Here is a 27212-nt window from a genome sequence, read left to right on the forward strand (position 1 = left end):
ATAGGAACAATCTGAGAAGAACCCATAAAAATGCTTAAGAGAAAAGAGGATAAGTTTTAAGTGTTCCAGCTTCAGGGAGCACCAACACCCAATCTCTGTAAGAGCATAGTCCAGTAAGAATTTCCTACTACCCACTCTCCTTCTTTCCTACATGCTTCAAGCCTAGGTAAGTCAGGAAGAGAGGGCAGTGGTGCTGGCAGAGAAAGAGGGCAAAGCCTGCCATAACTTCTTCATCCCCCTCACAGTTGCAGGTTTTCCATCTATAGTCCCATAGGAGGCCTGAGCTAACGTAAGGGAAAAGCCTGAACTAAATCAGTTTCAGAGTTTTAGTCATTGTTCAATTGGGACTGTGTAACCTAAGTTAGATTAGAAAAGTTATAGGATCTGGCTTAGGGGCAGGAGAACACTAAACTTCACAGAGTGGATTTTAAATAATTTTTTAATGTGTATTTATTTTTTGAGAGAGAGAGAGTGAGTGAGTGGGGAAAGGGCAGAGAGAAGGAGAGGAAATCCCAAGCAGGCTCCACGCTGTCAGCACAGAGCCCGATGCAGGGCTTGATCTCACCAACTGTGAGATCATGACCTGAGCTGAGACCAAGAGTCGGATGCTTGATAGACTGAGCCACCCAGGAGTCCCTTCACAGAGTGGATTTTAAAATCATTTTCCTTAGGATTTGCTTAATAACGTTCTCTTTTCCTTAGCTTACTTTATTATATAAGAATATAGTATGTATTACATATAACATACAAAATATGTGTTATGTTATTGGTAACAATTCCAGTCAACAGTAGGCTGTAGGCTTTAAGTAGTTAATATTTGGAGAGTCAAAAGTTATGCAAGCATTTTCAACTCTGCATCGTTGAACAAATACATTGTTGAACAATGTTGAACATTGAACAGCCCTTGCATTGTGCAAGTGTCAAGTGTATTTGAAAGGTTATATTTGAAAGGTTAAAGAGCTCGTAAGGTATTATTTTTTATTCCGTGATGGATGCAATATAGTACAAACTTGAAACATTTCCTTAAATTTTTGCCATCAGTGGCTATGATACTCTGTTTACTCAGCTAAGATTCAATTAATTGGAAATAAAATCCATAAACTGTTAAGCACTATATTTTCTTCCAATTTGGATTTTAAAGGTACTTTCTATTTTCTTCTGTTTCATTAATGAGCTTTTAATGAAAAACTGAGTAATATTAATATGCCATCATTTCTTAGAGTTGCAGACTTCTGGGAGCTATTTCTAATAGTGGAATCCTGAAATCCAAAGATTACTTTGTGATTTTGATTTATTCAGAATTACCAATTGGAATAGGCACATCAATTTAAACAACTTCCCGTTCTTTTGGAGCTATAGGAAAGATTTCTGCTCCTTCCTTTTTTCACCTAAATAGGAGAAGTGGTCTTCTGTTAAAGAGAATCATAGCATATGAGTCATAGTCTTCTCTGAAAGAAAATGAAGTCTGCAACCCCAGAGTTGAGCACTGAATGTGTTGGCATAGATTTCGGGGAATTTTCAGAGTGTAGAGGAAGTTTATATCATGCTGAACGGGAAATTTAAATATCATAGCTGTGAGTACAGTGAAAATAAAATGTGTGAGAGTGAACATTCCTAATTATTCCTAGCATTAAAGCATTTCCTCTGAGTACTTTCTTTTTGAGTTTTTGCTAATTTTTTAATCAAAGAAATACGCTTGTTTTTAAAAGTTGAGACCTACCAGTTTTATGATAAACACTGGCTCTCTTCTGTACCACTCTGTTCCACGTTCCTGTACCAGCTCCCCACAGGCCTCTCCTTTCTAGTCACAGCTGTGTTGGCCCTGCTACTTTCTCTCTTGGCCCTCTCTAGAAATCCTGTGAACTGGGTAATGTTCCTCCTACATTGACCCCCTAACTTTCTTACTGTTCTATTTTCCTTTTTTTCTCCCCTCTCTGTCTTTTGTTTAACTTTCTGAGATTTCCCAACTTTATCTTCCAGCCCTTTTATTGTACCTTTTTTTGTTGTATATTGTTAATATCCATGAGCTTGTTTTCATTGAAGTTTCTTTTTACTGTGGGAGTCTTTTTTTATTTCTTAAGTATATCACTTATCTCTTTGAAGCTTTCTTTTATTCTTGAATTATCCATTTCCTCTGAGATCTTTTTTCTGTTTTTTTTTTTTTTTTTTTTTTTTTTTTTTTTTTTTTTTTTTTTTTTTGGTGTTTGTCTTTCATGGGATAGTAGTGTTTCTTAAGCCTGGATTTGAATCCTGGTTATATTTGGTAAAGATTTATAAATACTGATTTCTAGGCCTCATCTGAGGCTGATTAAACCATAAATTTTATTTAAATATCTGGAGGTCCTTAGCTGATCATTTGTATTAAAGTGAGTTAAGTTGTTGATTAGAATCTCTTTAGGGCTTACCAACTGGTATGTTTCACAGTTGATGTTCAAGTGGGATTGGCTGTTTTTGAGTATTTGTATGTCTTTTCACTTGGACTTGGTCATTTTCCCCACATAGGAATCTCTGTATTCCCTGTAGGGGAGGCTGATGTCAGTGACTAGAATGGGTAACAATAAACATGGCAACATGTTTGGATATCTAGAAAGATTTCATCTCTCAGGGTGCAGACTTTTGTTTTAATCCCCTCTTTTCATTTGGGCATCTCCTCTCTGCTCAGGGCTGTGCATGGTCATGTCCAGGTGCCTGTTGCAGTCTCTCCAGTAAACCTCAGTCTTCCCCCCAGGGTGGGGAAAAGAGTAATGGCTTGGCTTAAAACCACAGTTCGTTGCCTCCTATCTCTTTGTTTTCTGTGCTCTAAAATGTTGTTCTCATATCTCACTTGGTGGCCACTCCTCCTGTTTTGTTTTGCTTTTATTTATTTTTTTTAGTATTGTGGGTTTTCCTCCTTTTATACATTTATGAATATTTTTCACATTATTTAGATATCAGTTCTTTAAAGGCTAAAATTAATATTTGTGGGAGAAAATACCACATTATAACATGGTAGATTGTTAATAAATGTTTTTAGCTTTGTGTAAAAATGGTTGCCATTTTTGTATTCTTGTAACAGTAATACAGATCGAACACAAAACAAAAATCTCAAAGTATTGTTTTGCCCTTCATTGGCAAGAAGGAAGAGAATTTGACTATATGATTCTTAATCTGGAAGAGAACATGTTCAAGAATTTTCATAAAATTTTAAAAAGAGCAATGAGAGGAGACTTGACTTGTCCAGTCAGTGAAATGGGACAGTGGACAGTATGGTACTGTCATCAGAGTAGAGTGTTGAAAAAAGAAAAATAGTAAATTCGAGGGTGCCTGGGTAGCTCAGTAAGCTAAGCATCCAACTCTTGGTTTCAGCTCAGGTCGTGATCTCATGGTTCCTGAGATTGAGCCCTGCATTGGGCTCCCCGCTGTCAGCCTGGAACCTGCTTGGGATTCTTTCTTTTCCTCCTCCTCCTCCTCTTCCTCCTCTACCTCCTCCCTACCTTTCTCTCTCTCTCTCTCTCTCTCTCTCTCTCTCTCTCTTTCTCTCTCTCTCATTTTTCTGCCCTTCCCCCCTCACATGCATGCTCACTCACTCTCAAATTTAAAAAAAAATAGCAAGTACTGACACAGACTCAAATATACAAAAAATTTGAAGGTATACTAGATGGCATTTCAAAGTAATAAGAAAAGAATTGGATGATTCCAGTAGCTAGTTTTGAGACAACTGACTAAAACATCTGGAAAAACACACTTAGATCTTTTTTTGTTGTTGAATATTTTTAATATCCAGGAACTTTTTTCATTGAATTCTTTTTATTATGACAGTCTTTTTTTTATTTCATAGATATATCATTTATCTCTTTGAAGCTTTCTTTTATTCCTTGAATTATCCATTTCCTCTGAGATCTTTTTTTGTTTGTTTTGGTTTTTGTCTTTCATGGGACAGTAGTGTTTCTTAAGCTTGAATCACCTGGTTATATTAAGTGAAGATTTATAAGTACTGAAATTCTAAAATAAATTATTCTAAAATAAATTCCAATTTTACCTTATTCTAAAATAAATTCCAAATGTATTAATTTTTAAATTAAAGAATAATAAAACGTAGGTGGGGCACCTGGTTGGCTCAGTAGGTTAAGCATCCGACTTTGGCCATGAGGCCATGATCTCATGGTTCGTGAGTTCAAGCCCTATATCAGGCTCTGCAGACAGCTCAGAGCCTGGAGCCTACTTTATCTCCCTCTCTCTCTGCCCTTCCCCGCTCACACTCTGTCTCTCTCCCAAAAATAAATAAACATTAAAAAAAAATTTTTTTTTAAATGTACGTGATTACTTGTATAATCTTAAGTAGGAGAACCCATGTGATTAACCATGGCACCAAAGGTAGAAACCATGAAGGAAAAGGTTTGATAGGTTTGACTATTTACAATAAAAACTTCTGTAAGAGAAAAAGTTATTAAAATATTCAAATAATACATTGGGAAAATATAGTCATGTGACAAAGGAAATTAATATCTTAGTCAAAACATAGAAGGCTACATTCCCCAGTAGAAATGGCCAAAGAATGTAAACAAGCATTTCACCAAATAATTGCAAATTATTTTTATGTACTTATTTGTAATTGGTAATCAACAAAATGCAATATTTAGAAAATCTTAGGAAATATTCCTTCTTTAAATTATTTTTACTGTTGGCAAGTCAGTAGAAAAATGCGCACCCTGTACCCTGGGTGTTTTGTTTCTGTAGGGCCGTCTGATTGTATGTGTCAAAGTCTTAAAGGTTTCTTCTGACTCAGTAATTACACTTTTAGGAATTTAGTCTAAGAAGATATTAGGAAATGTGCTCCAAGTATATGAGGATGTCATAAGCGTTAAACATCAGGCTTATTCATAACAAAGCATTTTATAATTATGAACTATTTGAAAACAGCCAAATGCTAATACTGTTTCATACACATTCAGTGTAATATACCATACAACTAAAAAAAAAAAGTGTATATGTTTATTGGTATGGGGAGAGCTACATGGATTATATGTATTAACTGAAAAAACTGTAGTGTGTACACTGTAATCTCACTTATATAATAAAACATTTGTATATTCTCTTGCATAGAATAAATCTGAAAACAGTATGAATAGCTGATTTTTGTTGAGCACTTACTAGGTTTCAGACACAATGCTTAGACTCTGTATGCAGTGCTTTAATTAATGGACCAAAGATACTGGACTATAAAAAATTGAGTTTTCCCTTTTTATTTCTCTGTATTTTCTAACTTTTCTATAATGATCATGCCTAATCATCTGAGAAGAATTTGTTGCTTAAACAAAGTTTTACTTTCATTATTGAGTCCTTTGGGAAGGCTTGCATGATCCTGTAAATGTAATTAAAGCTTGAAAATCTCAATGAATTTTGTCGCATCATGATCTTAGAGAAGTAACTGTATCTCTTGGATTTTATGCTTTTACCTATCAACCAGAACAATTAAATATTGATGGACCTTTGTGAAAAGAGCTATATGTAAACAGTAGTAATTGAATTATTATAATACTGAGCTAGACATTTTAAAAAACGTTTTTTGTATTATATATGTCATCTGAAATGTGATGAAGACTAGTGGATATTTGTACTGCTTTTTTCAGATCAGTACCTAGGGAATTGATGCTCAGAATTGACGGGACATATGAATATGTAATTATGGTCAGATGAGGTAAAAATTTGATTTAGACTGTTACCTAGGAGATCTTAATTAGACTTTTTCAAAAGCTGTGTCATCATGCTTATTGGCATTATCTTTTGCTTTTATTTTGTGAATACCAAATCTTAAATGCATTCTCCTCCCCATTTTAGGTCAGTTGGTGGTGTGTACTTTATGTTCCTGTGTCATGAAAACGAAGCAGATTTGGCTGTTTTCAGCTCACATGCTTCCCCTGCTAGCACGACTCTGCCTTGTTCCTCTGGAGACCATTGTTATCATCAACAAATTTGCTATGATTTTTACTGGATTGGAAGTTCTCTATTTTCTTGGGTCTAATCTTTTAGTACCTTATAACCTTGCTAAGTCTGCATACAGAGAATTGGTTCAGGTAAGACTGACAAGCACACACAGATAAAATTCTGCATAAATACTAGTTATATTAAAGGTTTAGCTCCTTGTTATTTCAGTCATGGTTATGGTAACATTCTGTTGGACAGTTTTTAAATAGCAACCTAATTAGGAACATGGAAGATTTTTTATTATGAAGTGTTGTATAGAGAGGCAGTAAAGGGATTCTGTGGAAGCAGAGTGTCTGGGTTTTTACTCTGGCACTGTTGTTTACTAGCTGTGTAACCTGGGGATAGTCACTTAAGTTGGTTTATCCATAAAATGGAGCTAATAATAACAGTTGTACCTAACTCATAGGGTTGCTCTGAGATTTAAGTGAGTTTGGTGCCAGGCAGACATTATTCTGTATGTGTTGAGTATTATAACAAAGACCAAAGTAATACAGAATTGAAAATCTAGGGGTCAAATCCTGGTTTTTCTCCTGGTTATAGTCCTGTGCCTACAGTTATTTCCCCCTATGTTTGCTTAATTTATGTAAACTGAGAAGTTAAGTTGTTTATACTATGATGGATTTTGCTTAGATATACTGATGTTGCCAACATGATGTGCTTCTGCCTTATCCTACTTTTTTTACCCTTTGCTCTAAAACAGATTATTCCCAGACAGAAACAATAGATATTTATCTATTTCCACTTGCCTTAATTGATAAGTTTCAGTATATAAAATAGATACTAAAACTGACATTGATATATAAAAACAAAATGTTAAAATGGACATTCTTTACTACCTTTCAACTGTGTGTATGTGACCTTAAGGTACAGGATGCTCTCAGATTGACCAAACTGAAACTACTAAGTGAAGTGGGTTTTGTTGTTGTCGTTGTTGTTGTTGTTGTAGCCCCAGGGACAGATTTCCCGGAAAAATTTCCTTCTACTCTTGGCTTTAGCCTGATTCTGCCTTCTTTGTTCATCTTATGTAATGATTAACTTGGGCAGTTTTCCTAAAAGTAGGTCTTTCAGAGAAGAGGAAGTTATTTTCACACTCCGAGAAGAGCTATTTCATGAGGAAGCATTGTACTTCCATTCAGAGTAAGAATGACTAGTGTTTTTCTTTGAATTCAGTCTTGTGGAGCTATCCTAGTTTGTAGGAAAACAGTAGACAGGCAGTAAACATTAATCGGATGCTGTTTTATCATCATAAGGACAGAGCCCTCATTTTTCAATGTCATGTTTACCTTCTTGGTTGCCATAAGATTCATGCATCACTAGATGTTGTAGTTGAAAATAAATTATAGGTTATAAAATTCACAACCTGGAAAGAATTGGATAGGCAAGAAATGGAAACTATCAGGCTTTTTAGTTTCTTGAATGGAAAGGAGGAAAAATACTCTCTACCTCTCAATGATCATTTGCTGCTAATTATTTTGCACGAAGTTGGACAATTTGCTTTTTCTTTAAATATTTTCTAGTAGGGGAAAAATAGAAGTTAATCTTGACTAGATTTTAGAAAAAACATTTGAGTTACAAATGGAATTTATCATTTTTTTATTACTAAAAGTATTTTTTATAATTTTTAAAAGAATGTTTATTGTTGAGAGAGAGAGAAAGACAGAGTGTGACAGGGGGAGGGGCAGAGAAAGCGAGACAGAATCTAAAGCAAGCTCCAGGGTCTGAGCTGTCAGCCTCAGAGAGGCTGTGAACTGTGAGATCATGACCTGAGCTGAAGTTGGATCCTTAACCGATTGAGCCACCTAGGTGCCTCCAGGTGAAAATAATTTAAATTTAGAATAACTTGCAAGTCAATGTATTTTAACTTAATGCTTAAAAGATCTTTATCTATCTAGAGATAGGTATTAATTAGAAATCAGAATAACTTGAAGTCAGTGTATTTTAAGATATTTGTAGTTTATTGAAGCATTCTGGTATCACACTGAGAGTTTCAGCAAGACCATTTATTTGGCTCTGTAGGTTATAGTTTATAGCTTGCCTTGGAGAACCCTGTTGTGTTACCAGGGTCTGGTCCCTGGCATAGTAACTCTAGAAACTTGGTTACATTGTGCTCTTCGGCTGAATCAGATTATGAAAATTGATTCTTCCTAATCAATCTCATAGATTATTTTACAAACTAGAAAGCTAATTTACTTATTAGTAGATTAATAAACTTTTTTTTACATGTACCTTTTTTCTTGGTGTTAAGGCACTTGGCAAACCAAATAAATTGAGAAATGTTTGAAAAATGCATAGGAGGAACAAGGGGAATTGATTTATCTGGGGAAAAAAAGACTTGCTAACTGTCTTCTCTCTCCAGTAAACTCCAGTGATTATTCTGCCTTCATCAAACTGTTTCACCTATAAAATTTCCTGACTAAATCCTGAAAAAGTCTTCCTTTCATATTGTCTGTTTTTCTAGCCACTCAAGCACTATTGTATCATTTAAGGTAGTCCTGATTGATCATTATGATTTACAGATGAGTCAGTTTACAACCTGCCTTTGATGTAATTTTACTCTGAAAGTGACTTTACTCTGAACCATAAGGGGAATTTATGGTGGTCATTTGATGAGTGTGTGTCGTGTTAACAATAATGAAAACTCAGTGAATTTTTAAAAATGTGGTGCTTAGTGACTGTATAGAGAAAACTTTAAAGGAATTTATCTGAAACAACCTTACAGTGAAAAAAAGCTATTTTATTTTTCTCTGTATTACTCTTTTATGTTTAAATGTGTTTGTTGAAGTGATACAAGATGTTTTCCTATCTTATTTTCTTAGGTAGTAGAGGTATATGGCCTTCTAGCCTTGGGAATGTCCCTGTGGAATCAACTCGTAGTCCCTGTACTTTTCATGGTTTTCTGGCTCGTCTTATTTGCTCTTCAGATTTACTCCTATTTCAGTACTCGAGATCAGCCTGCATCACGTGAGAGGCTTCTTTTCCTTTTCCTGACAAGGTAATTAATGAGAACATGTGATACTGTACATAACCTTAGGAAGAGAAAACGTTGATCTAGGAGTAGTAAGTTTTGCAAATTAACTTTTCCCAGTTATATTAGAATACCCCATATTTAATTGAGATAGGATTTTCATTCAGTGGATGCCTATGTCTGGCAGTGCAGGGAAGGTGCTAATGTAATAATGGTATATTAGGTTTCGTCAAATGATTTGTGAAAAGGTACATAGCAAATTTTAAAAATATTTTTTCAGAGGCCCCTGGTTGGCTCAGTTGGTTAAGTGTCTGACTTCAGCTCAGGTCATGATCTCACAGTTCGTGAGTTTGAGGCCTGCACCGGACTCTGTGCTGACAGCTCAGAGCCTGGAGCCTGCTTCTGATTCTGTGTCTCCCTCTCCCTCTCTCTCTCTGCCCCTCCCCCGTTGGTAGTCTCTCTCTCTCTCTCTCTCTCTCTCAAAAATAAACATTTAAAAATATAATAAATAAAAATATTTTTTCAATTTCAAGGTAAATTATTGGTTGGGTAAATAAAACATATGTTACTAAAAGTAATTATCATTTACTGAGTATTTAATATATGCCAACCACACTACTAAACACTTTTCTTCACACTTAATCTTTACAGCAACCCTGAGAGATAGGTGCCTCTATTATCATTATCATTTTAATAGCTCAGGAGACTGTGCCAAGAGTAACTTGCCCCAGGTGACACTGGTAAAAAAAACAAAAACAGTGCTGATCTCAAATCCCATCTGAGTTCAAACCCTATGACTTCCTCTTGCACTATGCCATATTATTTCATTTTTAAGTTTTTTTATTTTGAGAAAGCAAGAAAGTACAAGTGAGGGAGGGACAGAGAGGGGGGGAGAGAGAGAGAGAGAGAGAGAGAGAGAGAATCTGCACGTCAGCACGGAGCTCAACATGGGGCTCAAACCCACGAACCATGAGATCATGACCTGAACCAAAGCCGGATGCTTAACTGACTGAGCCACCCAGCCACCCCTATGCCATGTTATTTTTAATGTTTTGCTTCATTATTCAGATACAGTCAAATAATTGGTGAAATAAGTATATCCTAATACTTTTCTATTTGCCCCAAAGGAATTCTAAGACTTAGTTTTTAAGATTTAGATTTTTTTAAAAAATGGTCTTAAGTCATCAGAGTCCTTTTTCTACTAAAGTATCTTTTTTGTGAGCTTATGCTAGATCTGTATTTGTTATTTTTCCACTCTTGAATTTGAATCTTAGGCCCCCAATCTAGCACATGGGTTTGTGTGTGTGTGTCTGTGTACACACACACACCCACACAGACACACACACACACACACACACACACACACACACACACACACTATCTTCATTCCCTCGTACATAAAGGCAAGACTGAAACTCTGTCCTTCAGGAAAGTACTTATAAGCAGATCAAAGGGTTTTTTGGTATTTTTATTTAATTTGGTTTTTTAATTTACATCCAAGTTAGCATATAGTACAACAATGATTTCAGGAGTAGATTCCTTAATGCCCCTTACTCATTTAGCCTATCCCACCTCCCGCAACCCCTCCAGCAACCCTCTGTTTGTTCTCTATATTTGAGTCTCTTGTGTTTTGTCCCCCTCCCTGTTTTTATGTTATTTTTGCTTCCCTTTCCTTATGTCCATCTGTTTTGTAGCTTAAAGTCCTCATATGAAGTCAGATGATATTTGTCTTTCTCTGACTTAATTCACCTAGCATAATACCCTGTAGTTCCATCCACGTAGTTGGAAATGGCAAGATTTCATTCTTTTTGATTGCTGAGTAATACTCTGTTGTATATATATACCACATCTTCTTTATCCATTCGTCCATTGGTGGACATTTGGTCTCTTTCCATACTTTGGCTCTTGTTGATAGTGTAAGCAAATAAAAATTTTAAATTTTTCATTAATAGAGCCATTGTTTCTCGGCCAACCAAATGATGGAGCACTGTGCACTAAGTGGTGTAGGGAAAATGTTACACAGAATTAAATATCAATAAAAATGTCATAGGACATACCTATTTTAGTAAATAAGTAGAATAAATTTATTGGCACTGAGTCTGATTTTGTACTTTAATTAATTATTTATTTATTTTTAAATGTTTATTTTTGAGAGAGAGAGCATGAGGAAGGGAGGGGCAGAGAAAGAGAGGGAGACACAGAATCCGAAGCAGGCTCCAGTCTCTGGAGCCCCATGTAGGTCTCGAACCCACAAACTGGGAGATCATGACCTGAGCCGAAGTCAGACGCTTAACCAACTGAGCCACCCAGGTGCCCCTGATTTTGTACTTTCTGAAAATAACAGCTTTAATTGATAATTAGCTTCTATAAACATGCAATAAATTGATACCAAATACATTTTGATAGCCAACTCATTATTAATGAAGTTTCACTGCTATTGGTATTTATGTAATTACTATGGAAGTTTTATGCAGAATTTTAAGATGATCCAAAAAGTAATTCAATTTAAGGAGAAAAGAAATAGAATTCTGTGGTTAGGATAATAACCTAAGCATGGGACTGGGATTGGTTGTGTTTTAAACCGGATTATTATCCATTAGAAAGCACAATTGCGGGGCGCCTGGGTGGCGCAGTCGGTTAAGCGTCCGACTTCAGCCAGGTCACGATCTCGCGGTCCGTGAGTTCGAGCCCCGCGTCGGGCTCTGGGCTGATGGCTCGGAGCCTGGAGCCTGTTTCCGATTCTGTGTCTCCCTCTCTCTCTGCCCCTTGCCCGTTCATGCTCTGTCTCTCTCTGTCCCAAAAATAAATAAACGTTGGAAAAAAAAAAATTAAAAAAAAAAAAAAAAAAGAAAGCACAATCAAATGAAGTGTAGCATGGTGTAATAGGCTTAATAAATCAATAAGCTATGAATGAATTTGGACTTATTTAAAAAGTAAGAAAGTAATAGAGATTTTATTTTTTATTTTTTTATTAAAAAATTTTTGTAATGTTGATTTCTGTTAGAGAGAGAGAGACAGAGCACAAGTGGGGGAGGGGTAGAAAGACGAGACAGAATCTGAAGCAGGCTTCAGGCTCTGAGCTGTCAGCATAGAGCCCAGTGTGGGGCTTGAACCCATGAACTCCGAGATCATGACCTGAGCTGAAGTTGAACACATAACTGAGCTACCCAGGAGCCCCTAATACTGAGATTTTAGATGACGTTTAGGTGTCTTGCCCAAGTAATTTTTCTATTCCTTTTTTATACATACATACATACATAATTGTATGTTTCTTAAGGTTTGAACAAAATTTTAAGCTCTTACTGCATTTGAAAGAGATGATAGATAAATAAAAATAGACTTGTTTCAGATATGGTTCTATATACTGAATATTTGCCAAAGAGATTTTTAAAAAGTGTAGGTTAGGATAATAATAAGAATGGATTTAAATTATTAGTGGAGTGGTCAGGTGATTTTACCTTAAATTTTGTTTGGGTGTTTTAATTGATAAGGATCAGAACAAGCTTGGTGGTTATTTGAAGGCTTAAGATGGTTTTATTTCCAGGGGAAAACATTTATCTATCAATACCCCCACCCGCTCTTTTCTAGTATTGCTGAATGCTGCAGCACTCCTTACTCACTTCTGGGCTTGGTCTTCACGGTTTCTTTTGTTGCCTTGGGTGTTCTGACACTCTGCAAGTTTTACTTGCAAGGTTATCGAGCTTTCATGAATGATCCTGCCATGAATAGGTAAGTTCTTGACTATGAATATCTCTAGAAATTTAAATATTATATATAACTTGAAGAAGTAATGATGAATTTCAGAGGAAATGGTATTTTGAAGGTTTTTTTTTTTTTTGAATGGTTGAAACTATTTGGATTAAAAATACTATGAAAAATATAACTGAATTTCCATATGTAAAAGATGGATTTTTATTGTTTGTACTTATCAGTATATACTGGACACTTTCCTAGAGTTAAGAGATTAAAAACAATTTTTTTTAATGTTTATTTATTTTTGAAAGAGAGAGCATGCACGAGCAGGGGAGGGACAAGAGAGAAAGGGAGACACAGAATCCGAAGCAGGTTCCAGGCTTTGAGCTGTCAGCACAGAGCCCGACATGGGGCTCAAACTCACGAACTTTGAGATCATGACCTGAGCCGAAGTCAGATGCTTAACTGACTGAGCCACCCAGGAGCCCCAGAGTTTAAGAGATTTTTAATAGCTTGTTTTTTTCCATTTGAAGTTAAGTGTAGCCATGTTAAAATCAAATTTCTGTATTTGATACTTGCTTAATTTTTTATGGTTGGACATAAATTTGATACTGATTGAAGTTTCAAAGGATGCATTAATGATAATCCAAGAATAGTTAATCTAGTTGTTATTAAATCACTAAGATCAGATATTGGGAAACCCTGTTTTTGGAACTTGTCATAATTTCTGTTATCTTAATGTAAGAATTTTTAATGGTTTCATTTATATAAATTTAAAGAATCTTAAAGTCTTTAAATCTTTATGGAATATTTCAGAATTAGTAGATGGTGAGTACCTTGTAAATGGAAGAAATAAATTTTTTTTCTTGGTGTACATTTTAGTTTTTTTATGAGAAAAGAGAAAAACTTCTACCTTATAACCTTCCTGCCAGTCCCAGCTAACACTTTTGTAATGGAAAAAAGAAGGGGGGGGGAGGGCAAGAAAGAAAAATAATTCATGTATAAGCTCACCAAATTAATACCATTCAGAAAATACCAAACGGGAAGTGACAACTCTTCCTTCCCCTGCTTGTCATTTCCTTTCCCCAAAGGTAACAGCTCTAGATCATTATTTTAAATTTTCTTATGGGGAAAAATGCATATATATATTTTGTTGTTCATTTCCACATACTGTAAACAGTTCTGCACCTTATTTTTTCTTTTAAATAGTTTTTAGATAATTTGTTTATGTCAACAGAGACATCCTCATTTTTTTGATTAAAGCATAGTATTCTAAAATATAAATGTATTTTTTTTTTGCTATTAAAAATTGTGCTATGAGTGTCTTTGTATATGTCTCTTTTTTTTTTTTAACTCTTAATTAGGAAAATTTCAAATTAACAAAGTTGAGAGAATAGTAAAATGAACCTCCATATACTTGTCACCCATCTCCAATAATATGGCCTATCTTCTATCATGCATGCCCTTATCAACTTCACTTACTCTGTCCCCTCCATAACTCCTGGCTGCATTTGTTTGGCACAAATCTCAGATATGATACCATTTTACCCACAAGTATTTCAGTCTCATATGAAAAAACATAACAACAATAAAATATTCATTCCCAGTAAGAGAAGAATTCCTTGACCTCAAATTCCCAGTTGGTGTTCATATTTTCCTGATCTTTTTTTTAAAACATTTTATTTGCTCAGCTTCAGATCCAAATAAGGCCCATATTGCAGTTGGTTAATATCTTTTAAGTCTCTTTTAATGTTTAGGTCCTTGCTGTCTCTCTGTATTTTTTCCCCCTCTCATTTTATTTGTTGAAGACACTAGATTGTTCTACTTAATTTTTCAGAATCTGGATTTTGCCAGTTATATTCCCATGATGTCACATAACATGTTTTATTATTCACTGTGTTTTCTCTTACATATAAATTTTTTGTAGTACATCCATAGGGTAAATTATTACCAGCAAGATTATTGAGTTAAATTGTGTATATATTTTAAATTTATTAGCAAATTTTTCTCCAGAAAAGTTTTACATGTTTTATGTCAACATTCGTGTTCCCATTTTTTCTCAGATTCCTTGTCAGTGCTTGGGTCATCAGACTTCAAAATATTTGCTAATTTGTGGTTTTGAAAATTGGACTTAATCCTTTGTTCATTTATTTGTAAGAGTTATTTATAAATCAAGTCAATAGGATAAAAAAAGATCTATCTCTAAGGATTTTTGTGTATATTTTCCATATGGCAATTGAATTTCAAAAAAGTTTGTATTTATGTCTTCTGGTTCTTATGGTCTGCTTAAAGAGACCTTTCCTACTTCAAGATTATGAAGACATTCACCTATGATTTTATCTTTTATAGTCAGGAAAAAGCTCATGATATAAATATGTGTAATTCAGTGGATATCTCAGAATGGTAGAGTGTCTGGCTCATTAGCAAAACCTTTTATTTATCTTAGAAGCTGCTTTTATTCTCATTGTATGCTAAAATAATAGTAATTATGTTTTACACATATAGTGAAATATTATGACTGTTACATAGTCATTATATTGTTATTACATGTCAGTGTTATATATTATATGAGTTATATCAATGTTATATGTGTTAACATTCTGATCAGGATTATTTGCTCATGGAATGAAATGAGATTCTGATTATTGTTTGTTTTTCTAAAAATGTGTGTTTTTTTTAGGGGCATGACAGAAGGAGTTACGCTGTTAATCTTGGCAGTACAGACTGGTCTCATAGAACTACAGGTTGTTCATCGGGCATTCCTGCTCAGTATTATCCTCTTCATTGTTGTAGCTTCTATCCTACAGTCAATGTTAGAGATTGCAGATCCAATTGTTTTGGCGCTGGGAGCATCTAGAGACAAGTAAGAAACTTCCTAAAAATTTTTTGTAATATTCTTTATATATGTAGATTTTTTTTGAAGATTTTTTTGAAGATAATGTTTAGAGACAGAACATGGATGAATAATTGGTATTAGCTTAAGGTGATGAGTTTACATTTTTAAATTTTTTTCTATATGTTTAACATTTCTGGTTTTTTTCCTCTCAAGATGCCTATAGTTAGAAATCACATCAAAGACCATGTAATTAATTACAAGTCAGTGTTTTTCTTCTTCAGAGATATTTAATACTTTTTAGATTTGTCCAATTTTAAAATGGAGAGCAGAAAATTCAGTCCAAGAAATATACCAAATAATTTTATTTTGTGTAATGCTAAAGCAGAGAAAGCATTGAGAGAAAGGAGAAAATCATTGGAAAGAGAGAAATAAAGGCTCTCAGGCAGTCGTAAAGATAGCTATTAATGGAATAACTACCTCATCTGATGGCATTTTAGAACCATTGCAACTTATTGAGGTTTTATTTTTTTTAATGTTTATTACTTTTGAGAGAAAGAGATAGAGGCAGGCATGAACAAGGGAGGGGCAGAGAGAGGGAGACACAGAATCTGAAGCACGCTTCAGGCTCTGAGCTCTCAGCACAGAGCCTGACTCCGGGCTCGAACTCACAGACCACGATGCGAGATCATGAAGAGCTGAATTTGGACGCTTAACCAACTGAGCCACTCAGGCGCCCCCAACTTAGGTTTTAATGGGACTTTTTGACACCTTCTGGGACCAAGTGAAATTAATAGCTGCATTCATGTTCATGCCATACTATATAGAGGTTTTCTTAAGGAATAAAAGTCAAATTATCATTTAGCTCTTTAAGATACAATTTTAGCTTATTATAGTTTATACAAGGGCATTCTATAAGAACGCTTAAAATTCAGTGTCACTGTTTTTTTCCAGCATCCATTCACACTCTCTTGATTTTTGAAATATCTGAATTTATTGCCGCTTTGGTAGTGTTTTATGAGTAAGGGAACAGGTGATCTTTTGGGAGATCGAAATTTGATAGCAGATTTTTAAAACATTCCAAATTAACATTTTGTAGTTCATCAGATTTATCTTTCTATTCCCATATCCCACATTGCTGAACATTCTGAAATTTTTTCTCAAATGGTAGAATAGCTGACAGAATCCATTTTAATTCATTTATTTATTTATTTTATTTATTTATTTTTTTTCAACGTTTATTTATTTTTGGGACAGAGAGAGACAGAGCATGAACGGGGGAGGGGCAGAGAGAGAGGGAGACACAGAATCGGAAACAGGCTCCAGGCTCTGAGCCATCAGCCCAGAGCCCGACGCAGGGCTCGAACTCACGGACCACCTGGCTGACATCGGATGCTTAACCGACTGCGCCACCCAGGCGCCCCAAGAATCCATTTTAATTTAAATAAACTTTGATTTGTTTCAGATAACCTTAATTGTTACAGTTCATTATAGTTATTTGAGATTTGGTTTTGAAGGTTGAAGTATCTCAATAGAAGCATTTAAGATGTTGAACTTGGTGCTGAACTCCCTTAAATAGCCACTTAAGTGATTGGGTTGTTTTTTTATCTAAGTACAACACTATTTTGTCCTTTCTGGGAGTATCATTTAGTAATATTAATTATACTAATTACTTTGGCATATATTAGTAAGACTAATATAATACTATAGAAAGTTTGGGAAAGAGAAAAAACAATCTGTAATTCCACTGCCATAAGAACCATTAAATCCAGTTCTTGTTTCCTCCAGGATGTTGCACTAGCTTTATTTATTACTGATTTCTTCCTCCAAGGTCTCATGCAGAGGAAATTTAGAGGGAAAGGAGCAAAACTGAGAAGTATGAGAAAAATGTAACTTACTAGAACTGACTCAAGAAGAATTTAAAAACCTGGATAGTTCTGTAGCTGTTAAAGAAATGAAGGCAAATGGTAAACAGATGGCAGTACAGGCAAGTTCCAAACTTTGAAGGAACAGATTATCCCTATTTTATTTTATTCTATTTTTTAATTTTTTTTTTTCCAACGTTTATTTATTTTTGGGACAGAGAGAGACAGAGCATGAACGGGGGAGGGGCAGAGAGAGAGGGAGACACAGAATCGGAAACAGGCTCCAGGCTCCGAGCCATCAGCCCAGAGCCTGACGCGGGGCTCGAACTCCCGGACCGCGAGATCGTGACCTGGCTGAAGTCGGACGCTTAACCGACTGCGCCACCCAGGCGCCCCAGATTATCCCTATTTTAAACATGCACTTCCAGACAATAGAAAGAATACTACACAACTCATTCTGTGTGGCTAGTATAATCCTTGTATTGAAATCAAACAGACAACTTGAGGAAGATAAAGTTTTATTTCACTCATAGTAGGAGGTACTGTGAAGCTTTTGTAATACTGGCTCAAGTAGAAACAACTTGAGCATTTGAACAGGGAGCCCCCAAACAGATCTGTGTATGTGGAACTTTGGTATGTGACAGAGGTGGCATATCAGATGAGCGGGGACAGGTGGTAGTCTTCCGTAATTCTGCTGGAAGAAAATGGTTTCTGTTTAGAAAAGGATGGAATGGGTTCCTATCTCACACCATAAACAAAGGATCAACTCTGGAATTTTAAGACACCTGAAATGTCAAAACAAAAAATTAAAACTCTACATAGGCTAGCATATTTTGGACCTTCAAGTGGAAAACAATCTCTTAAACTGACAGAACTGCTGGGAAAGGGAGACTAGGAGTTGAGAATGTGAAAGCAGAGTGATAAATCTAACTATTAAAATTAACTTTTTAAACCTAAAGTTAACTTTACAAACTACGAGAAGATACTCGAAGTATTTATACTCATCCTAGAATTGATATCAGTACACAAACAGCTCAGATGAAGAAGAGAAATAGAAGATGAAATACATCTTTATCTTTAGGCTTTTAGTGAAAGAAGAAACACAGGACTATGAAGAGAGGTTCAACCTCTTTACTAATGGGGGAAATGTAAATCAAGACCACATTGAGGTGCTATTTTCAACCTCTGGGATTGGCAAGGAATAAATAGATAAGGAAGGAAGAAGAGAGAGAGAAAAAAAATCAGCTGATACCTAGGGTGGAGGAAGGTCTAGATCATAGGGTATCTCTGGTTTCTGGTGGGAGTGTAAAGTGTAATGACTTTGGAAACAGTTTGGTCATTATCTCCTCCTACATGTATACTCAGGACATTCTTGCACATGCTCAGTAAGGACATGTAGAAGAATGTTCATAGCACAATGCATAGTAGCAGACATCTGGAAACAACCCAAATGACATGTTTGGGAACAGGAAAGTGGGTGAGTAAATGTGATAATTGTCACCATGGAATATTAGAAATCTCGTGACACATAAAACAGTAGGAGTGATTCATAACATTATAAAGTTAAAAAGTAAGTCCAAAAAGATGACAGTATAGAATGTTATTTTTATGTTAAAAATTCTAAATCTCCTCTTTAGGAATACATACAGATTAAAACTCTAAAAAGGGAAGCAAGCAAGAGAGTAAAGAACACTTTCATTGTATGGAGTGAGGCAGGATATGGAAAAGGCAGGCCTTCCATATGGTTAAATGGGGGTTATTGTCCAGGCCCTCACTTTTGTATGGGGAGATGGGTTCTTGAAGGCTTGCTACAATATGTAAGAGAGCTAATTAGGTTACTAACTCAGTAAAGAGAGGGACACCCACAGACCAATGGCAATAGTGCATTCTGAATCAGGGATTATGATTAATTCAGGGTACTGGGTTAAGATTAAAAAAGGAAATGAAACGTGTCTTAATTCTCAAATTAGAGAAACAAGAGATAATATTGATAATTCATGAAACATTGCTTCTCTCTGCCATTAAAGAAAATAATTATTAGGGGAAGAATCCTCACATGTCTTTGGAGTTGCTTAGACTAGAGGTAATTTTCAGTGTTTAACTTAAAAAGGTGTCTCAATTTTAGCTATAGAGATATTTGTTAACCTTTATCTATAAGTTTTACTCCAGGTCTTAGCAAGGAATTTTAGGATGATGGTCTACTTATTCTAATTACGTAGTAGATATTCAAATGACAAACTTTTTCTTTTTTTTTTTTTTAATATGAAATTTATTGACAAATTGGTTTCCATACAACACCCAGTGCTCATCCCAAAAGGTGCCCTCCTCAATACCCATCACCCACCCTCCCCTCCCTCCCACCCCCCATCAACCCTCAGTTTGTTCTCAGTTTTTAAGAGTCTCTAATGCTTTGGCTCTCTCCCACTCTAACCTGTTTTTTTTTTTTCCTTCCCCTCCCCCATGGGTTCCTGTTATTTTCTCAGGGTCCACATAAGAGTGAAACCATATGGTATCTGTCTTTCTCTGTATGGCTTATTTCACTTAGCATCACACTCTCCAGTTCCATCCACGTTGCTACAAAAGGCCCTATTTCATTTTTTCTCATTGCCACGTAGTACTCCATTGTGTATATAAACCACAATTTCTTTATCCATTCATCAGTTGATGGACATTTAGGCTCTTTCCATAATTTGGCTATTGTTGAGAGTGCTGCTATGAACATTGGGGTACAAGTGGCCCTATGCATCAGTACTCCTGTATCCCTTGGATAAATTCCTAGCAGTGCTATTGCTGGGTCATAGGGTAGGTCTATTTTTAATTTTCTGAGGAACCTCCACACTGCTTTCCAGAGCGGCTGCACCAATTTGCATTCCCACCAACAGTGCAAGAGGGTTCCCGTTTCTCCACATCCTCTCCAGCATCTATAGTCTCCTGATTTGTTCATTTTGGCCACTCTGACTGGCGTGAAGTGATACCTGAGTGTGGTTTTGATTTGTATTTCCCTGATAAGGAGCGACGCTGAACATCTTTTCATGTGCCTGTTGGCCATCCGGATGTCTTCTTTAGAGAAGTGTCTATTCATGTTTTCTGCCCATTTCTTCACTGGGTTATTTGTTTTTCGGGTGTGGAGTTTGGTGAGCTCTTTATAGATTTTGGATACTAGCCCTTTGTCCGATATGTCATTTGCGAATATCTTTTCCCATTCCGTTGGTTGCCTTTTAGTTTTGTTGGTTGGTTCCTTTGCTGTGCAGAAGCTTTTTATCTTCATAAGGTCCCAGTAATTCACTTTTGCTTTTAATTCCCTTGCCTTTGGGGATGTGTCAAATGACAAACTTTTTAAAAAAATGGATTGGGGTGTTTATAAGGTATATTTTATTGTATAGTGCTTAACCTGGGTTTTTTTTTTTTTTTAATTTTTTAAAATGTTTTTAAGCTTTATTTTTGAGAGAGAGAGAGTGGGCATGAGTGGGGGAAGAGCAAAGGGAGGAAGATACAGAATCCGAATCAGGCTCCAGGCTCTGAGCTGTCAGCACAGAGCCTGACGTGGGGCTTGAACTCATGAACTGTGAGATCATGATCTGAGGTGAAGTCTGACACTCAACCGACTGAGCCTCCCAGGCACCTGTTACTGGGATGAGGTTTCAGTGTCATTTTCTGCTATTCTTTTTATATTTTATCTTAAATTAGATTAAAAAAAATTTTTTTTAAGTTTATTTATATATTTGAGAGAGCATGAGTGGGGGAGGGGCAGAGAGAGAATCCCAAGCAGGCTCCACACTGCCAGCACAGAGCCCGTCATGGGGCTCAAACTCAAGAAACCGTGAGATCATGACCTGAGCCAAAACCAAGAGTCAGACACTTAACCAATTGAGACACTCAGGCGCCCTTTAAATTAGATTTTTACTGAATTTTTACTGCTTAAATAGATGTGTATATTTGTTTCTGTCTATAATATACACACCTGTATTTGTGTTTATGTATATATATTTTTGTGTTTGTGTGTATACACACTTATGCCAAAATTCGACATAAATTGTAACTCTTGGCATAATGTTGTATATACTTCTCAGTGTATGTGTATAAATATATGGTTGTGTATATGTAAATATATACCAATTTTATATAAATGTATTACAGCTTGATTTTGAAAAATATATTTAAAGTTTTAAGGTAAATTACCCTATTTATTTTTAAAAAAAATTTTTTTTTCAACGTTTATTTTTATTTTTGGGACAGAGAGAGACAGAGCATAAACGGGGGAGGGGCAGAGAGAGAGGGAGACACAGAATCGGAAGCAGTCTCCAGGTTCTGAGCCATCAGCCCAGAGCCTGTCGCGGGGCTTGAACTCACGGACCGCGAGATCGAGACCTGGCTGAAGTCGGACGCTTAACCGACTACGCCACCCAGGCGCCCCTAAATTACCCTATTTAAAGAAAATTTATAATTTATCATCTAATATAGTATAACTACTGTTACACTAATCCCTTCCTGCCTGCCTTTCTTTAAAAAAACTAAAATTGTGCATCTCAAAGCAGAACTACTGACAAGTTTGTCTCTTAACTTCAGAAAGTAGAAATGCTTGCAAGAAAAGGTGTAAAACAGTTCCAAAGTGCCTGTCTTTAATTTTTATCATAATAATTCACTTTCTTCTCTGAATTACTAATTACAAGTAGTCCCACACAGTTTAGCATTTAACTTTGTGTGTGGTTATTTTTCCTTCCCACCTATATTATAGTTAAAGGTAGAATGGGTGATTTATGGTACTTTTTTTTTTTGTCTCCTTGAGACTCTACATTGATTTTAGATCACAGATGCTGATTTTTAATTAAAACAGTTTAATTTTTTTGTAGCCATGAGCTTTAAGCCGTGAGCATTAAACTATTTTGGTTGAAATCTACATTTCCTCATAATGAACTTAAATAAGTGTTCATGTTTTATAGGAAATCATTAACAATTGTTAAGTCTTGATATTCACTTTACATAGATTGTAATGGAGTTTTGTGTTTAAGAGAGAGGAAAAGACAGAGGGTTTACACTGTCTTTCTAGATTTGTAATTACTATGTTAAAAAATGAACTTTGGCCTTTATTTACCCAGGAAATGGAAACAGCTGATAAGTAAATATATATATATATATATATATATATATATATATATATATATAAAATAATATTTATATATATATAAATCCCCTGTGGTGGCCCTCTATCATCTATTTACTTGGAAATTGGGTATATAAAGTAAATAGTTCTATAAGTAAACTTGCAGGGGAGTGGAAATCACACCTTTTTTTCCTGTTGCATGAAAATTTTCCAAAGTTCTGCTTCAGGCACTCGGGGAAGGTTTTTGTTTATGTATCTTCTACAACTTGGTATATAATCTGTCTTAAATTGGGATGTATTTAAGGGATGATTTATTAGAATATTGTGATGTATGAAGAGATACACAAAAAGAAAAGTTATGTTCCTTCTCCTTTTACCATAATCACACGGCCTCTGGTGTATGTATTCCACTACTGATGAGTAGGGTTAAAGTGGAGTCAGAAACTGAAATCTAAGAAGCCTCTTAATTTGTTGGTGTCTTAAAAGCACAAGGTTATACTATATTTCAAAAGTGTGTGTGTGTGTGTGTGTGTGTGTGTACACAACATATGTGTACACATACTGAACTATATATGAAGTATATATATGTAAACACTAACCTATATATATACATATATATATATGTACTTTATATATATTTATGTATACTTTATACCTATATAGTAACTATTCCCCCATGAGATAACCATAACTTTTATCCTGCTTATAAGGCTTTGCATTTGAGTGGATAGATAAGTAGGTAAAAAAATAAAAGGTAATGAAAATAATTTGAAAAATATCAGGCAAAAATAAATGTTCTAGTTTTATTTGGCACTTACTTCATATAAGCCTTTGTGCCTAAAAACTGAGCCATGTGAAGAAAGAGTTCTTGTTCTTTTTTTCAAGGAGTTTAAATTTGGGTGATAAGACATTTTTCTGGGTATGTACATATATATTATTTAGATAATATAAAATAAACATAAACATGTTTAGCTATATGATATATAAATATCTGTATAATTGAAACAATACTACAGTTTATTTTTTTTAAATTTTTTTATGTTTATTTATCTTTGAGAGTGAGAGAGAGCACAAGTGGGGCAGAGAGAGAGAGAGACACAGAATCTGAAGCAGGCTCCAGGCTCTGAGCTGTCAACACAGAGCCTGACTTGGGGCTCAAACTCGCAAACTGAGATCATGACCTGAGCCAAAGTAGGACGCTTAACCAACTGAGCCATCCATCCAGGTGCCCCGAAACAATACTATAGTTTAGGGATTGGCCTGTACCAGTGTTAAGAATTCTAAGAGGATTGGTGATTCCTGGAGAAAGGATTCACATTACCTGTCTGTGTGCATATATTTGTTCAGCTTGAGCTAGCCTAAAGGGTTTAGAACAAAAGAGAGTGGGACAGAGGCATTTCTGGTGGAATGTAAGAATGTTTGTATTTTTCTTAGAATACAGTTAATGAACCATCTTTGCTTATAGTGAGGAAGAGATGTTGACAAGTTTAGACCAAGAAATTGGGAGTAGAGGAGCTCAAAAGCCAGGCTAGGAAGTTTAGAACAGGTTTTGGCAATATTACCCTAGCAGAGCTGTAGGAAGATTAGGCAGTCCATGTCCAGGATAGATTAGGCACCAGGAGAGGAAGACCGGCTAGTAGGTCCTACATATAACACAGTGGTTCATAGTTTTTCACCCCCAAGCCTGACAGATGAGGATTAATAATATAGCTGTTCACTGGAGCACCATTCCTCTTAGTAATATTGTACTCACAGTAGCAGAGATTTTCATCATGGCGCAGTGGTTGGAGAAGATGTCTCATGACTTAAAACCACAAATTACTCTTGAAATTGCTAAGGCTTAATGCTACAAAAGCCTAAAATCACTTTGGAATTGGTAGGAGTGAGAATGGAACCGAAAGCTAACCATTAGGGAAAAAACACAAAAAGAAAAAAAATTGATGGCACTTGGCAATTGACTGTGGAGAGAAGAGGTGAGTCGGGGGCATTGAAATACCAAGCCTATGACACTTGCCCTGAAATTTAGCATAGTGATGGGCACGGACAAGGATGCTCAGTAAACTGGGAAATGTAAGCACAGCCCAAGACCTATCAGTTGCTAATGTGATCGTTGTGCTCCTGGGTGACAGGTACTTTAAAGAAATACTTTTCTTTCTCTAGGAGTTTATGGAAACACTTCCGTGCGGTGAGCCTTTGTTTATTTTTACTAGTGTTCCCTGCTTATATGGCTTACATGATTTGCCAGTTTTTCCACATGGATTTTTGGCTGCTTATCATTATTTCCAGCAGCATTCTCACCTCTCTTCAGGTAAGCCTAGGAGTAACTAACTTTCTGCAATAACTGATTTTATTTTCCTTCTTGAAAAGAAATTAAACTTCTTCAGGATTAATGATTAGAAGTAGCCTGTTTAGGTGATCACTTCGCAACTTATTTGTCAGAAAATATTACACTGATTTCAGCATAGGAGTTAGATGGTAGGTTATTAAAATACCAGACCTGTCTATGTCACTGTATTTTTATTACCAAGGTAATTAAACTTTGCTGTTTTTTTAAATGATACACAACTATCATGTAAAGCTTAATAAGGAACTCTAAAATATTAAAAGATTTTATAACTTGTTTGGAGCACATTTTTAAAGTAAATACCTACTCAGAAATATCTTTTGTTTCATGGTATATATAAATATATGACATACGTGTGTATCACACATATATATATACAACTGATAATACTGCCCTGGAAATGAAAACCTTGTTGTAGTTTGAAGGTGGCTGTTTGCTGCTAGATCAGTAAAAAGTAAAAAAATATAGCACTGGCAACACAGATTTATTCATTGTTCCCCGTAGGGGTAAAGGTTCTTTGAAAGTTGAGGAACATGTATGACTACAGAATTAGGACAATTTAGATGGAACTTTAATAGGTTTTGATGATCTGGGGAATAAATGGAAAGGATGAGTCAGAAACTAATCAGAATCATTTTTAAGAAAGTTATGTCTCAAGGTGTGGCTTTCTGATAGCGAATGCCTGGATTACTGAGAGCACCCACATTTTAATGACACCACTGTCTCTAGGTATTAAATATGGCACCCTAAAAGTATTTAGGAATGTTGTTATTGCTTAAAGTCTATGCAAAGCCTTTATTAGTGGTAATATTCTGTTTTAAAATAATGTGATTTTTTTTTCCAGGTTTTGGGAACACTTTTTATTTATGTCTTATTTATGGTTGAGGAATTCAGAAAAGAGCCAGTGGAAAACATGGATGATGTCATCTACTATGTGAATGGCACTTACCGCCTCTTGGAGTTTCTTGTGGCCCTCTGTGTGGTGGCCTATGGTGTCTCAGAGACCATCTTCGGAGAGTGGACCGTAATGGGCTCAATGATCATCTTCATCCATTCCTATTACAATGTGTGGCTTCGGGCACAGCTGGGGTGGAAGAGCTTCCTTCTCCGCAGGGATGCTGTGAATAAGATTAAATCATTACCTATTGCTACAAAAGAGCAGCTGGAGAAACACAATGATATTTGTGCCATCTGTTACCAGGTAACTTGCACAGTAAGAATCCATTTGGGTGGGTCATACAATGTATCTCCTGGGACTTTAACCATATTAACCAAGTTTAAGTTAAATTTCTAGGCAGAATTATTTCCTGGGTTAAAAAAAAAAAAAAAAAAAAGGTTTCAAAGATTATTAAAGACCTGATAGACTATTTCCGTTTTATTTCTAAACTAAGGTTTTAATTTAGTCCAAGTTCTAATTTATTGTTATTTTCAACATTGCTCACCCATAAATAAAGGAAAAACAGGTCAGGTGTATTTTATATTTACTCCTGAATACACACACACACACACACACACACACACACACACACACACAGATATATGTACTATCAAGTATATACTATCAGGAGTCAGCAACTTCTGAAAAGTGGTGTGCCAAGATTCTGACTCTTTTCCTTCTGGTATTTCCAGGGTGGGGAAGAAGTATTCATTTACTTAACATAGTTGGAGAGAGTGCGTGTTTACCTGTGCGTTGATGGATATCTGAGATGGAGATAGCCTGTGTGTATGGACGTGGGGCATAGGCAACCAATTGGTATGGCACTGTAGTCGGCCTTCCTGGCATCTTTGGCATGTGTGCCATGAATAGCTGATGATTGCCCTCTATTAAAACTGAAAGATAGTATGTAAAGGAGTTTGGAAATGTCACAACAAAAAAATAGGCCTAGAGTTTAGTCCCCAATAACCTGTGCAAGGGGGTGGTTGAGTAGCAGCTTTTATAGCTTAACTGTACTGTCAGAAATTGTTCCTTTAAAATTGCTCTTAAAGAGCGTGTGCTAGGGGAATAAAACTATAGGTGGTGTCACTGAGTATGAAGGAATGCTCTTTCTCCAAGGCTGCTCTACGGTTTAATGGGGTGTGTGTATCTGTGTGTTTAAGACTATCTAGTACAAGAATTTTGTCTAAGAATAAAATGCAACTACCACTTTTTTATTGTTACTAGAACATACCTTGGGTACTCACAGAATAATGTTTTCCAGGTTGATTTTTGCATTTGGGGGAACTAAGGAGTATTGTAGGTTCCCCCCAAGTGAAGTGGTCCTGGTCTTAGTTCTGGTTCCTTTGTGCTTGGTAGCCCTGTTGTATGCAGGACAAAGCATGTCAAAGACCCGTACATCAGCTTTAGCAGCCCATACCTAAATGTTCCATCTCTGGGATTTAAGAGTCCTCTTTTTGTATTTCCTGTTGTCACATCACTTTTTTGAGGTGCTAGAACTACCTGCTGATAT

The 27212-nt window shown here is 35.8% G+C and overlaps 1 protein-coding gene across 1 annotated transcript in view; it reads left to right on the forward strand.

Annotated features, from left to right (window-relative positions):
• Positions 1–27212, forward strand: part of RNF145 (ring finger protein 145) — a 60701-nt gene that overhangs the window by 30885 nt on the left and 2604 nt on the right. The window contains exons 5-10 of the mRNA XM_023260095.2: positions 5818–6053; positions 8781–8956; positions 12518–12658; positions 15303–15485; positions 24582–24729; positions 25610–25966. Coding sequence (XP_023115863.1) covers positions 5818–6053; positions 8781–8956; positions 12518–12658; positions 15303–15485; positions 24582–24729; positions 25610–25966 — 1241 coding nt within the window. The remainder of the gene's footprint in view (positions 1–5817; positions 6054–8780; positions 8957–12517; positions 12659–15302; positions 15486–24581; positions 24730–25609; positions 25967–27212) is intronic.

This window comes from Felis catus, chromosome A1, assembly GCF_018350175.1.
Source record: "Felis catus isolate Fca126 chromosome A1, F.catus_Fca126_mat1.0, whole genome shotgun sequence".
NCBI lineage: Eukaryota > Metazoa > Chordata > Mammalia > Carnivora > Felidae > Felis > Felis catus.